The following is a 12099-nucleotide window of genomic DNA, read 5'->3' as shown; positions in this document are numbered from 1 at the left end:
ACCAGGTGAACGAAAACAACGGCTGTCGCAGAGTTTCCTGTGCCCGAGACAGTACACACAGTTCAACAGTTCCTGGGATTGTCGGGATTCTTCAGAAGATTTGCGCAGAATAACAGCCTTATCTCGGAACCTCTATTCCGCTTACTACCAAAAGAGGCCGAGTTTGTGTGGGAGGCAGAACAACAGCAAGCGTTTGATAAACTTAAGGAGCTGTTAGTGAAAAGGCCCGTGCTTGTACTATATGTCGGCGTAACAGGAATCCTGCTGCACAAAGTGAACGATGTGTGGAAGCTAGTGAGTTATTTCAGCTAGAAGAACTCGAAGACTGAAGTGAACTATCATAGCTAAGAGCTGGAAAGGTTAGCTGTGGTGGCGAAAGTAGATCGCTTCCGGCAATACTTGGTAGGACGTTTCTTAGTGATTCTCACTGATTGCTCGGCAATTCGTGATGCTTATACGAATAGAGAAATGAAAAATAGAGTGGCGTGATATTTTTTGAAGATTCTAAGATATGATTTCCGTATCAAACATCGTGAGGGCTCTAGGATGCAACATGTCGATGCACTGAGCAGGTCACCGACTGAAGAACCTCGTGAGCTTGAAACTGTGGCGGATTGCATTATGGTGTTTGAGCTATCGTATTCGGATTTCTTGGTTCGTTGGCAACGACAAGACCCTCGTTTACTAGCAGTGATTGATAAACTGGCCAATGATCCGAGGTGTGATGAAGATCGACAGATACAACAGAACGTTGTGGAGAATAATCGTTTGTATCGGAAGGTTGGTGATCGAAAGTGCTGGGTCGTCCCAAACAGTGTGCGCTGGCGTATAGCGAAAAGCTACCACGTCGATAAAGGACATTTTGGCGAGCAAAAAGTGTTATCCATGCTGTAGGATTTATCTTGGTTCGCTAAGATGAGAAAGTACGTCCGCGCGTACATTGCGGCTTGTCCAAAGTGCACGTTTTTTAAATCAAAACTAGGTCGATCAGAAGGGTTTCTCAACCCGATACCGAAGACCCCTGTGCCTTTTCATACAGTGCACATGGACCATTTGGGCCCGTTTCCTATGTCGGCAAAAGGCAACGAACACATTTTAGTGGTGATTTGTGGCTTCACGAGGTTGCGATGAAAACTACTAATGCTCAGCCAGTAGTGACAATGCTGGAAGATATTTCCTGTGTGTTTGGGTTGCCGTCTCGTATCATTACTGATCGACGATTATGGAATATACCACGTCTTGGTTGCTGTTGGAACGCCGAGAGGAAATGGTCAAGTGGAGCGGAGCAACCGGACCATTCTTACCGCCATTCGAACCATGATGGATTCAGACGACCGGAAATGGGATGAGAAGTTGTGAGCAGTGCAGAGTGCCATCAATACTGCGCCGAATGCGACGACAGGTCTCTCGCCAACGTTATTGGTGTTGTCGTACCGGCCGAAAGATATGGTTCCATGCAGAATAGAATTGTGTCAGTGATTGCGGTTGAAAGCGAAAATCCTCAAGATATTACAGATGAGCTACGGGGACGAGTTCAGCATGCTACGCAAGTGAGTCAAACACAGAAGAAGAAGTACTATGATGACTATCGACGTGAAACACAGAAGTATGAATAGATGATATAGTATTGGTGGCAAAGGATCAATACATTCCGGGGGGGAAGTCGCAAGTTGGAGGCTCGATTCAAGGGTCCATTCATCGTATCGGAGGTGCTGACCACTTTGAATTCGTTAATGATAGTTAATAGAATGACGATGAGGACATCTATGAAGTCTGGGTGTCCGAATGTAAATAAAACTCAATGAGCGAGTTAATTTGATATATGTAATCAGTTTACTTTAAATCATCGATGACGCGTACAAATTTCAATGACTGGCTACTTCGCCTTAAAAATGTCCATTTTTTATTAGGATACAGATGTTTTCCAAGATAGATAATTGAGTTCACTACCGTCCATATATCGCGAGATGGACACTTTTAAGGAAAACACATTTTCTAATACAAACTTTTTCCTGTCTTAAATATAAACAAATTGTCTAAATATGTCTTAAATTGAAACAAATGTCACAATCATCTCTGAATTCAATGAAGCTCAATAATCGTGTCAATTTTGTTTAACGCTGGAGCAATGACTGGCTTCTTCGCCTTTTTGCGTAACCCGTTAACTTTAAATTATCGAGAATTCCATATAAAATGGGATCATGACGTTTCTCGCCACATTATATTCGGAGTTGACAGCACTCTCTTAGAACACAAAAAATTGGTAGAATTAATGCGAAAACTAATACATTTCAGAGCATCATCAAAAATTGAATTTTATTTTGTTCCTTGTTGTATACCGTGCAATGAATGTTCGGCAAAAAATACAATGTTTACGTCTAAAAACAACTAATAGTCAAAACTTTACCAAATCTCAATCAATTTCTATAATATTTCGAGTGAAAGTCCTTTGCTTGAATAACATTCGAACTGCATTGTTTACTGGATGACTTAAATCTGTGAAACCCCATTCCAAAAATTTTGAAAAGTATCCTGGCCATACATGCAGATGGGATTCAACTCAATATTGGGTTGTTTCAACGCAACTCCGTAGTTGAGGCTTACTTAATTTTGGCTAAATTTCCAAGTTCCCCAGTAGGGAGTTTGCCTTTAATTCCATTTGAAAAATATACTCAATTTCGGGTTGATTTAACTCAAACATGAGTAAAGTTGCATTTACCCAAATTTGGCTTATTGGGCCAAAGTATTCCAATTGAAAGTATAATCGATTTACTAAATTTTGGGTAAAGTAAACTCAAAAGTTGGGTAAAAAGTTTTCTCCGTATTGGTTTTTACTTGATTCTTCATTAACCGAACATCTGCTTCCCTTTGGCTGGATACTGAAACCGAGCCAAAAAAGTAGCATTTATAAAAATAACTTATCTAGGACTCTTTGATTTATTTTACATGCCGTCATCAGGAGTGGGAAGGGGTCAAAAACGCACATTTACAAGTTGAATGTTGGATAACTCTCGTAATTTGGCTTGAAATAAACATTGAAGTTCGGGAATACGTTTATGGGTAATGCATTGGCATATGTTGAAAAGAAAAAAAATATATCGTTTGAGGGTACATTAGATCAAAGAAATTGGAACTGGTCTGCATTCGGTACGAAGTAAAATAATCGTCCTCTATTCACATTTGATACTACAGTCAACTCTCCCTTACTCGATGTTGAAGGGAACATCGAGTTAGGGAGGTGTCGAGTTACATAACACAAAACTAATGCAACTGCGATCCAAAAGATCATCGAGTTAACCATGAAAACCAACTTTTACAATGGTTCTCTAATTCGATATCGAGATACGGAATATCGAGTAAAGGAGAGCTAACTGTACTTACAAACAATACAGAATATGATGGAAGTTGACATAATTTTTTAAAATAGTTTTATTCCATCAACAAGTTTGATGTTTTTTGACATTCATAAATAAGCAATTTAAAAACGCGATATTTCCAAGTTTTTTTTTATGGTTTATTTAAATAAAACTACTTTTCCCAGAGATCTATTTTTTCTAGCTTTTGACATCTGGAACTCACCATCATTTCAAATATTTGCTGAGATATTTCAAATTATGTTTCATTCTTATCCCTCTGACCCATCGTCACCCATTCATTGACGGTAAACATTTAATTATAATTGACACTGTAAACACTGCCTTTCAAATGAACCTTTATATTTTCTTCTTCTTTCAGCGGATAGTTCGTTCCTACTGGCGAATGCTCAAATCGTCGATTTTCCAATAGTGTACTGCAATGAGGCCTTTTGCAAGATTAGCGGTTACAACCGCGCGGAGGTTATGCAGAAGTCGTGCAGGTAATAAATTGTTTGGAAGAAAGGATTGTAGTCCACCGGAAGTGACAAAAAGTATATATTTTTCGTTTTCACATTTCAAGCAGATGTGGCTTCATGTACGGTGAGCTGACAGAGAAGGAAACTGTGGCACGGGTTGAATACGCGCTGGAGCATCAGCAGCATGACCAGTTCGAGGTGCTGCTGTATAAAAAGAATAGTAAGTATAAAAGCCTATCGGGTATTTGTTAGATGTTTTCCAGAATTTCATTTGATTTGATAATTCTATTTGTGGTATTTTAATAAATGGTAGTAGAACTGTTGGAATAAAGTTAATATCTTCACTCAGACTGACATGATAAACATAATTAATAAATTCTCACAAAACATTATAAAGTTATAAAAAACATAAAGTTGACAGTCAATTCCATAAAAAACTGAAATAATTCACAAAAACGTTTAAAAAGTTCGAAATGAATTGAGAATCACTGTTTTAATTAAAACTAGAATGTTATTGAAAAATTTTGAACGATGGATTTTTAAATATTTGTGTTCCTTCATTTAGCTAATAACCAACAAACAAATGTCATGTTTTCCTCAATCCTGTTCTTCGTGCGATCTTCGCGTGGTTTGCCACCTTCAGAACCAACGATAAGCGAGGTTTTTACACCACTGTTGTACAAAATACAACAGCGCGACGACTGAGGTGTTAAATGTATTTTTTTTTTTCATTTCTTAGCTCATTCAATAATGGCTGACTCTATCAATCAACGAAATTTAGTTAGCGGACGAAAGTCCAGTTATCTATCAGCTCATGGAGATCTTTTACTATAATGGCAAAGCATGTTCTAGAAACGGGAAGCAACAGTGTATGAATAATAAATAAATCTTCCAAAATCAGATTGCGCAGAGACGAAACATTATTAGAGATCGTTGTGTTTGGTAGCAAAGAGAAGAATTATAGTGGGCAACGGTAGAACAACCGATTTTGCTGATAAGAACAAAAATGTTTTGGCTTGTGCCTGTGATAAAATATGAGAAGAGAAAAATTGCGTCATCTAGATAGAATAGATAGAAACCATTTCTTCTGGGACTTGTAATTATTTTATTTCAAAGCATCATTTGTTTCAGTGTGAATTTTCTGTTGAATCTGGACCGAGTTATTAAGCATTAGATAGTGCAATATTATTATAATAATTATATCACAGACAAACAGACGTAGGACTGATAAAATTTCCATAGACTACGATTTTATGGTAATTTAAAATTTCTTATCCTACTTAGAGGCGCGCGTATCGTTTACCTTCGTAATTGACATTTTTCACTAGACCAAGCAGATGTTCTTCTTTCTGGCATTACGTCCCCACTGGGACAGAGCCTGCTTCTCAGCTAAATGTTCAATGATCACTTCCACAGTTATTAACTGAGAGCTTACTGTGCCATTGACCATTTTTGCATGCGTATATCGTGTGACAGGTACGATGATACTTTATGCCCTGGGAAGTCGAGAAAATTTCCAACCCGAAAAGATCCTCGACTAGTGGGAATCGAACCCACGACCCTCAGCTTGGTCTTGCTGAATAGCTGCGCGTTTACCGCTACGGCTATCTGTGCCTCATAGCAGATAAGTCTTGTTGCACAAAATCGTATTTCATCTCTTTTTGATGTATTCGAATTCCCTGAGCAGAATATCAATAGAGATACTAACAAATAGATTGAAGTACTCATGTGGATACGAGTAACTGATACTGAAAAAGACTGCAAGGTACTCCAATCTACGTTAAGTTTTTCTTATTTCATGCCAGATGATTGTTGTGGCGATGGATTTTAAAGGGTTTTTTAAATTCATACATCTATTTGTCGTTGTAACCAGTGCTGTTAAATGTCATGAATATCACGTGACTTTGACATTTGAATATTGCTAATATCATCCTTCATCCATGGAAAATGTTTTTCCTATTTTTTTAATTACTACCGGTTGATCATATTTGCTGATACAGGAATTTTATCAAAATTGTCTTCAGGAATACCTATCAAGGATTTTTTTCCCAAATTCTCACAGGGGTTCAATTGGGGTAATGTTGGGATAATTGATAATTTGATTTCTCCGAGACGTTTCCCGCATATCTACCTCCATTTCATTTTCATTTAAAGTTCCTCCAAGTTTTCTTTAGATTCCTCTTAAAAACATTAAGAGGTTGCTCCTTTACATTCAAGTAAAACTATTTAAAAAAAAAATCTTAAATACCTTGTTGAAAAAAAATAATTAACGTTAACGTTAACGTTAACGTTAAGAACAAAAATTCGTATAAAATCGAAAAATAATGCTAGCGTCATTATTTTTACACCATCTGATAGCTTTTTATCTTGGTTTTGTGGGAAAAATATAAAACCTACGAAAACTCAAATGTTTGTATTTATTATCGCGTGTGCCACTATAGGAATACATGTGCCTATAGTAGCACTATTTCTAATTTCTGTTCCTATAGTAGCACTAGCATCACAGGGTCGGCAAAATACTCATCAAAACCGTATTTTTACAAAACTTTTATATTTTTCCTACAAAGTGTGGATCTTAAAGTTTCGTTTGATGTAAAAAATGTTATTAATTCATCAATTATTTCGTATAATAAAAAATAGTTTCTCTCAGTAGTGCTACTATAGGAACAATAGGTTTACTATAGGCGTAAGGGAGCTCAAATTTTAAGCAAAAATATTTTTTTCCATCATATTTTGAGCAAAATCAAAATGTAAATCAATGGTACTTAGATAAATAGGTCCTGAACTTCATGTTAAAAAATGTTTTAAAAAGATTTATAGCAAAACGGCCGTGAAAAGTCACTAGTGCGACTATAGGGGACTGTCCACTAAGGGAACACCGACCCTACTTAACAAAATTCCGAATAATTTAATCATGGGTGTCTTCAGAAAAATACATCATGGTTTTGCCTGAAATTTCGTCCTACGATTCTTTCCAAAAAATCGCCAGCGATGCATCCAAGTATTTTTCAGGGATGTTTTTCCTTTTGTTAGTGCTATTTCTTCTGAGGATATTTTGAAAGACATTTTTCGGTAGGACTACTATAATCCATTAGTATATTATTGCATTCTTGAACTCCCAAAAATATCTCCAGAAATTTTGCATTGTTTTTAACTTTTAGAAATCACTCAAGAAATTTTACCAAATGTTAGTCCTGGGATTATTTTATAAATAACTTCTGGAAATCTATCCAGTCTCCATAATTGTTTCAAAAGCTACTCCAGGCATTCCTCAATAAATTGCTTGGGTATATTACTACAAATTGGTCTACTAATCACTCTTCATGTTTTTCCAAATATTTCTTATCTATAGTCGAGTTTTGGAGTAACACATACAAAATAAAGTTTTAGACATCTAGGATTTTATTTTTGATAATTTGACAAGTTCCTGTCGAAAAATTAGCGAATTTACCTTAGAATTTCTACGATTTCTAGATAAAGTTCCTCCAAAAATGGCTCTCAGAAAGCTGAAGTGATTTTTGTAGGATGTACAATAGAAATATGAGAATTTTTATTATATTTATTTAGTTAACATCTAAACACATAACACTGAATCAACACTTTTACGCCACAATACTCGGTTCGTGGCCCCATATGTCGCCGCACTTGATCAGCCTTTCAACACTTTTACGCCACAATACTCGGTTCGTGGCCCCATATGTCGCCGCACTTGATCAGCCTATTAAGCTCGCTGCGCTCCACGCCTTCTTGTACCAACCGGATCCAGCGCGAACACCATCCTTACAGGGCTGTTGTCCGGCATTCTTGCAACATGCCCTGCCCAGCGTATCCTTCCAGCTTTAGCTACCATCAGAATACTAGGTTCGCTGTAGAGTTGAGCAAGCTCGTGGTTCATCCTTCGCCGCCACACGCCGTCTTCCTGCACGCCGCCGAAAATCGTCCTTAGCACTCGGCGTTAGAAAACCTCAAGAGCTTGCAAGTCCTCCTCGAGCATAGTCCACGTCTCATGTCCGTAGTGGACTACCGCTCTTATCAGCGTTTTGTACTTTGTGCATTTGGTGCGGGGGCGAATCTATCTTGACCGCAGTTTCTGTATCGTTCCACATTTTGTCGCGTACCATGCTGCAGCATTGCAGCCCGCGTTGCATTCTTCAATGTTCAATGGTTGTTTCAATCGCACCAGATTGTACCGAGGCGGGCGTCGGTACCGTACATCGTTGATGACGGATAGTTTTGGGCGCAGCTTCACCATCACCAGGTATGAGTTACACCGCGGATTTTCTTAGCGGCTTTCAGTCTCAACGGCAATCAGAACTAAAATATTTCTTTTACGCCCAACGTTTCGATTGTATTTTCAATCTTTTTCAAGGGTTCTAAAGGAACAACATTGTTGCAACCTTTTCAACTCGCGATTAATCAGTTATTTTTAACACAAAACCAAATTTGCTTTATGGATGCTGTTCGATAATGTATCAATGTTTACCAACGCGGAGAAAGTTCTCGAAAACTGCAATGCGAAGCCCAGAAAATCGCTGCGCATGTGGTGATCGATCTTTGTCATATTCTGTTGAAGTGATGATAAACTCATGTCGCGGAATAAAATTGTTGCAACAAGAATAGGAGGTGACAATGTCTTTGTTGCAGCGTGTTGGATGACAATTGATTCACGCTGCAACAGTCCGTGTGATTCACTGGAAAGCTTGGGTTTCCAAGCGCACTCGGTTGTCGTTCTGGGGTACAGGTCTTCAGGGACACACTACTGGCGAGTAGGTTCAACGTAGATCGCAATCTTCAATGGCGATTTAAATAGAAAAAAAAGGAAATTTCCTTGACTTCCCTGGGCATAGAGTATCATCGTACCTGTCACACGATATACGAATGCGAAAATAACGACTTTGGCAAAGAAAGCTCTCAGTTAATAACTGTGGAAGTGCTCATAAGACCACTAAGCTGAGAAGCAGGCTCTGTCTCAGTGAGGACGTTATAGCCAAAAAGAAGAAGAAGAAGATTGTGGCACAAAAATTCAAATTTTAAGGGTACCTCATGAGAATCATAAAATTCAACTATTTCGTAAACGAAGCAACAATGGAGTATATAGGATGCGGTTGTACAGTATGTTGGAACTGAGTTTTGATAACAAAGTTTCATTTTTTGGTTTCGGAAGATCAGAGATTTATTTTTGAAATTCGTGTTATACTGAGAGGGTCCTTGTGCAAATCCTGAAACAATTTCAATAGAAATCACAGAAGGATAGGGGAACATGGTCCAATTCGGACCTAGCAACAGTTTTTTGGTCATATCTTTTAGGCACGATGGACTACATAAAAATGTTATGTTTTCGTGAAAGCCTGATTCAGCGCGCACACTTTCCGCTAAGAGAGTTTTGTGGTATCTTCTATCAGTACATGACTAGACATGTTTGAAAAAACTTCTCTAGAAGGTCCGAATTGGACCAACCCTGTTCCAATTCGGATCCCCCATGTTCTAATTCGGACCACCCTATATATTAACGGTTTTAGCTATGGTAGTAATAAAATATAACTCCGATTTGTTTAGTATTAAAGCTTATTGCACTTCTTCTTTAAGCGCAAGCCTAAAAAATAATATTATTACGCAACAAATTTAATTTAAATTCGTGTCAGAACTAGCTGAACTAAAATGTGAGCATCATTTAAAAAATATAAGTGCAATCAGCTGGTGAAGCTGGTTCAATACTACAGTCAATTACCCTAACTCAATTTCGATCAGACCATAGTGTATGGCAGACATCGAGGTAAAGAATATATATTTTAATATTTAGGAGCTTTTTTTTTGACAAAATACATTCGAAAATGTCATTTTAACTTTGAATGTAGTAAATTGGAACTTTGCATGAAAATATCGGGTTAAACAGGTGAACTTGTTTGGGGCACTGGAACAGACAACATCGAGTCTCAGGACATCAAGTTGGATAATTATGGACTTAGACATAGGGGTCAAAGTACACTATATTGGGGAAACTGCGCATTCTATCGAGCTTGTGAATAAAAACACCGATATCGGGTAAGATAATGTTGACTGTATTATTCTTAGCAATCGTAATCGATATTTTCTATCCTATAGCCATACTATTTTTGATACAGCTTGGCGGTGGTATTGATGAAGATGCTGATTTATTGATTCTTTTAGTTTTTGGTGATCTACCACATTTCTTAGATTGTTTTCGAAGCCTTTTTCTTGACCGCAATATAAACAAAGGCACCATCGATCAATATAACAACTGCTGTGTTTTCCTACCAAGAGGTCCATATTGAACCATATTAAAAGGTCCGGACCAACACACATTTTTTGATGTTCGAACTAGTTGAGCAAAACAGTGCTTAGACATGTCAAAACTATATAGTCAGATGAAAGTTTAGGCTTGAGGGATTTCATTACAAAATAACACAAAAAGATTGGCGAATTATTGTCGTTTTTTTTATTTATTTGACGTCAAGCATTTTGTAGACCACTCTAAATTACATTGTGTTCTTTATATATATGGATTTATATATTATAAATTTGTTGAAAAACTCAATTCATAATACATTCCTTAGTTACTATTGTTTTGTATATCAAAAAAGTATTTTATCAGTTTTGTTCTAGACATGTTAACATCAATCATTTCACAATGATGAATTACAGAAGAAATATATCTAACAGACGGTACACTAGAGCACTTCAAAACTACAACCTAATGTAAAAACCAAACGAAATTAATGAAAGGCGTCAAATTTATTGTCTTAGATCTAAGCCGGAAGGTGGGTAGAAAAACAATACACACGATCTTTACAGTAACGCCAGTATTGAGACATGCTTGATGGTCCGAATTAGAACACGGTCCGAATTGGACCAGGTTCCCCTACTAATGATCATCCTGAAGAAAGTTCATGAGAATCCTGAAAGGATTTTGAAATCATGGAAGAATCATGATGAAAATCCAGGGAGAATTCTCTGGATTCACGAGGAATACTTATGACAGCTGGGTGCGTCGCGCCTTCGAAAAGTTTGGAAACCTATGCCCTGTCTATACTATTAAAAATTTGAAAATTGATCAATTGAGTCAAAAGATGTGAGCAAAAGAGTTCAAAGGAGTCATCTACGCCTTTGAAGGGTTGGCCATTCGGTCATTTTGAAATGCGGGGCGTTGGGGTTTGGCCAAATAACACGATCCAAACAAATGTTATTTTTTTTTGTATGGACAATAGATCACGAAGGGCCATCCTTTCCCTGGTGTGAAAACCACGTGGTTCATGTACAGCCCCATACAGAAATTCTTATTTGAGAACCACCTTCTTTAATAATGTAACGAAAAAATATTTTACACAATTTTGTCTTGCGTTTTACAGAGACTCCGCTATGGCTGTTGTTACAGGTGGCTCCCATCAGAAACGAGCGAGATTTGGTGGTGCTGTTTCTGCTCACATTTCGTGACATCACGGCACTGAAGCAACCAATCGACAGCGAGGACACGAAAGGCGGTAAGTTCAATCGAATGTGTGCTGCAAAACGAATACTGGAATATTTGGACAAAAAAAAGTTATGGAACGGTCTCATCACACGTGATGGTCATATAATTCGGAAATTGATGTCCACCTTCGTTTCGGTTCCGGTTCAGTTTCTTTTAATTTAACCAATTTACTTTCTCTCGCTGCTTGGCTTCACTCTTATACTTTATCTTTCCCTATAACAGTTCTTGGTAAGTTCGAGGAGAGAGATTTATCTATCTTCTACGCTTTCGTTTCCTTTTGCTCTTATCGCTGAATCTAGTTCTGACGGGAAGAATGGTGAATCGCAGCGATTTAGTTTCGTAGAAATATTGCTTTTGTTGTATTACACTTGCTGCTACCATTTTTTTTCAGTTTTTACAGTATTTAGTTACGTAGTGGGCGAAACCAACATGATTCTAAATATGCCCATCGTTAATCCGAAGCACCGATAGTGGTATTTTTGTTGAGATGTGAGGAATCAAATCAATTATCATAACAAAAACTCTATTGAAATTCTAAATATGGATTCCGCACGTTTGCATACAACCGAATTTTATTCGAACAAGTTCCCAATAGCATCAAGTATCCTATCATCAAAATGCCAGAACCCGTCATCACCACCAATCATTTGCATTATGGAGTAATGTGTATCGCTTGTCATGGTGTTATTGATGGTTTTTCAAGCACCTATTGGCCTATATACAACGCCAAATAGAAAGTCCTGCAACAAGTATTTTGGCTAACCGTGCTCTTCACAGA

General features: G+C 37.6%; 1 protein-coding gene across 5 annotated transcripts in view; it reads left to right on the top strand.

Annotated features, from left to right (window-relative positions):
- Nucleotides 1–12099, top strand: part of LOC5577379 (potassium voltage-gated channel protein eag) — a 144177-nt gene that overhangs the window by 52723 nt on the left and 79355 nt on the right. For 2 of the 5 annotated variants that reach the window (XM_021851873.1, XM_021851869.1), the window contains exons 3-6: nt 3736–3856; nt 3937–4052; nt 11200–11331; nt 11544–11549. In XM_021851873.1, the coding sequence (XP_021707565.1) occupies nt 3736–3856; nt 3937–4052; nt 11200–11331; nt 11544–11549 (375 nt within the window). The remainder of the gene's footprint in view (nt 1–3735; nt 3857–3936; nt 4053–11199; nt 11332–11543; nt 11550–12099) is intronic. The other 3 variants (XM_021851870.1, XM_021851872.1, XM_021851871.1) reach the window with 3 other exon arrangements.

This window comes from Aedes aegypti, chromosome 3 (assembly GCF_002204515.2).
Source record: "Aedes aegypti strain LVP_AGWG chromosome 3, AaegL5.0 Primary Assembly, whole genome shotgun sequence".
NCBI lineage: Eukaryota > Metazoa > Arthropoda > Insecta > Diptera > Culicidae > Aedes > Aedes aegypti.
The sequence above is the reverse complement of the archived record's forward strand: the minus strand, read 5'-3'. Positions and strand labels throughout refer to the sequence as shown.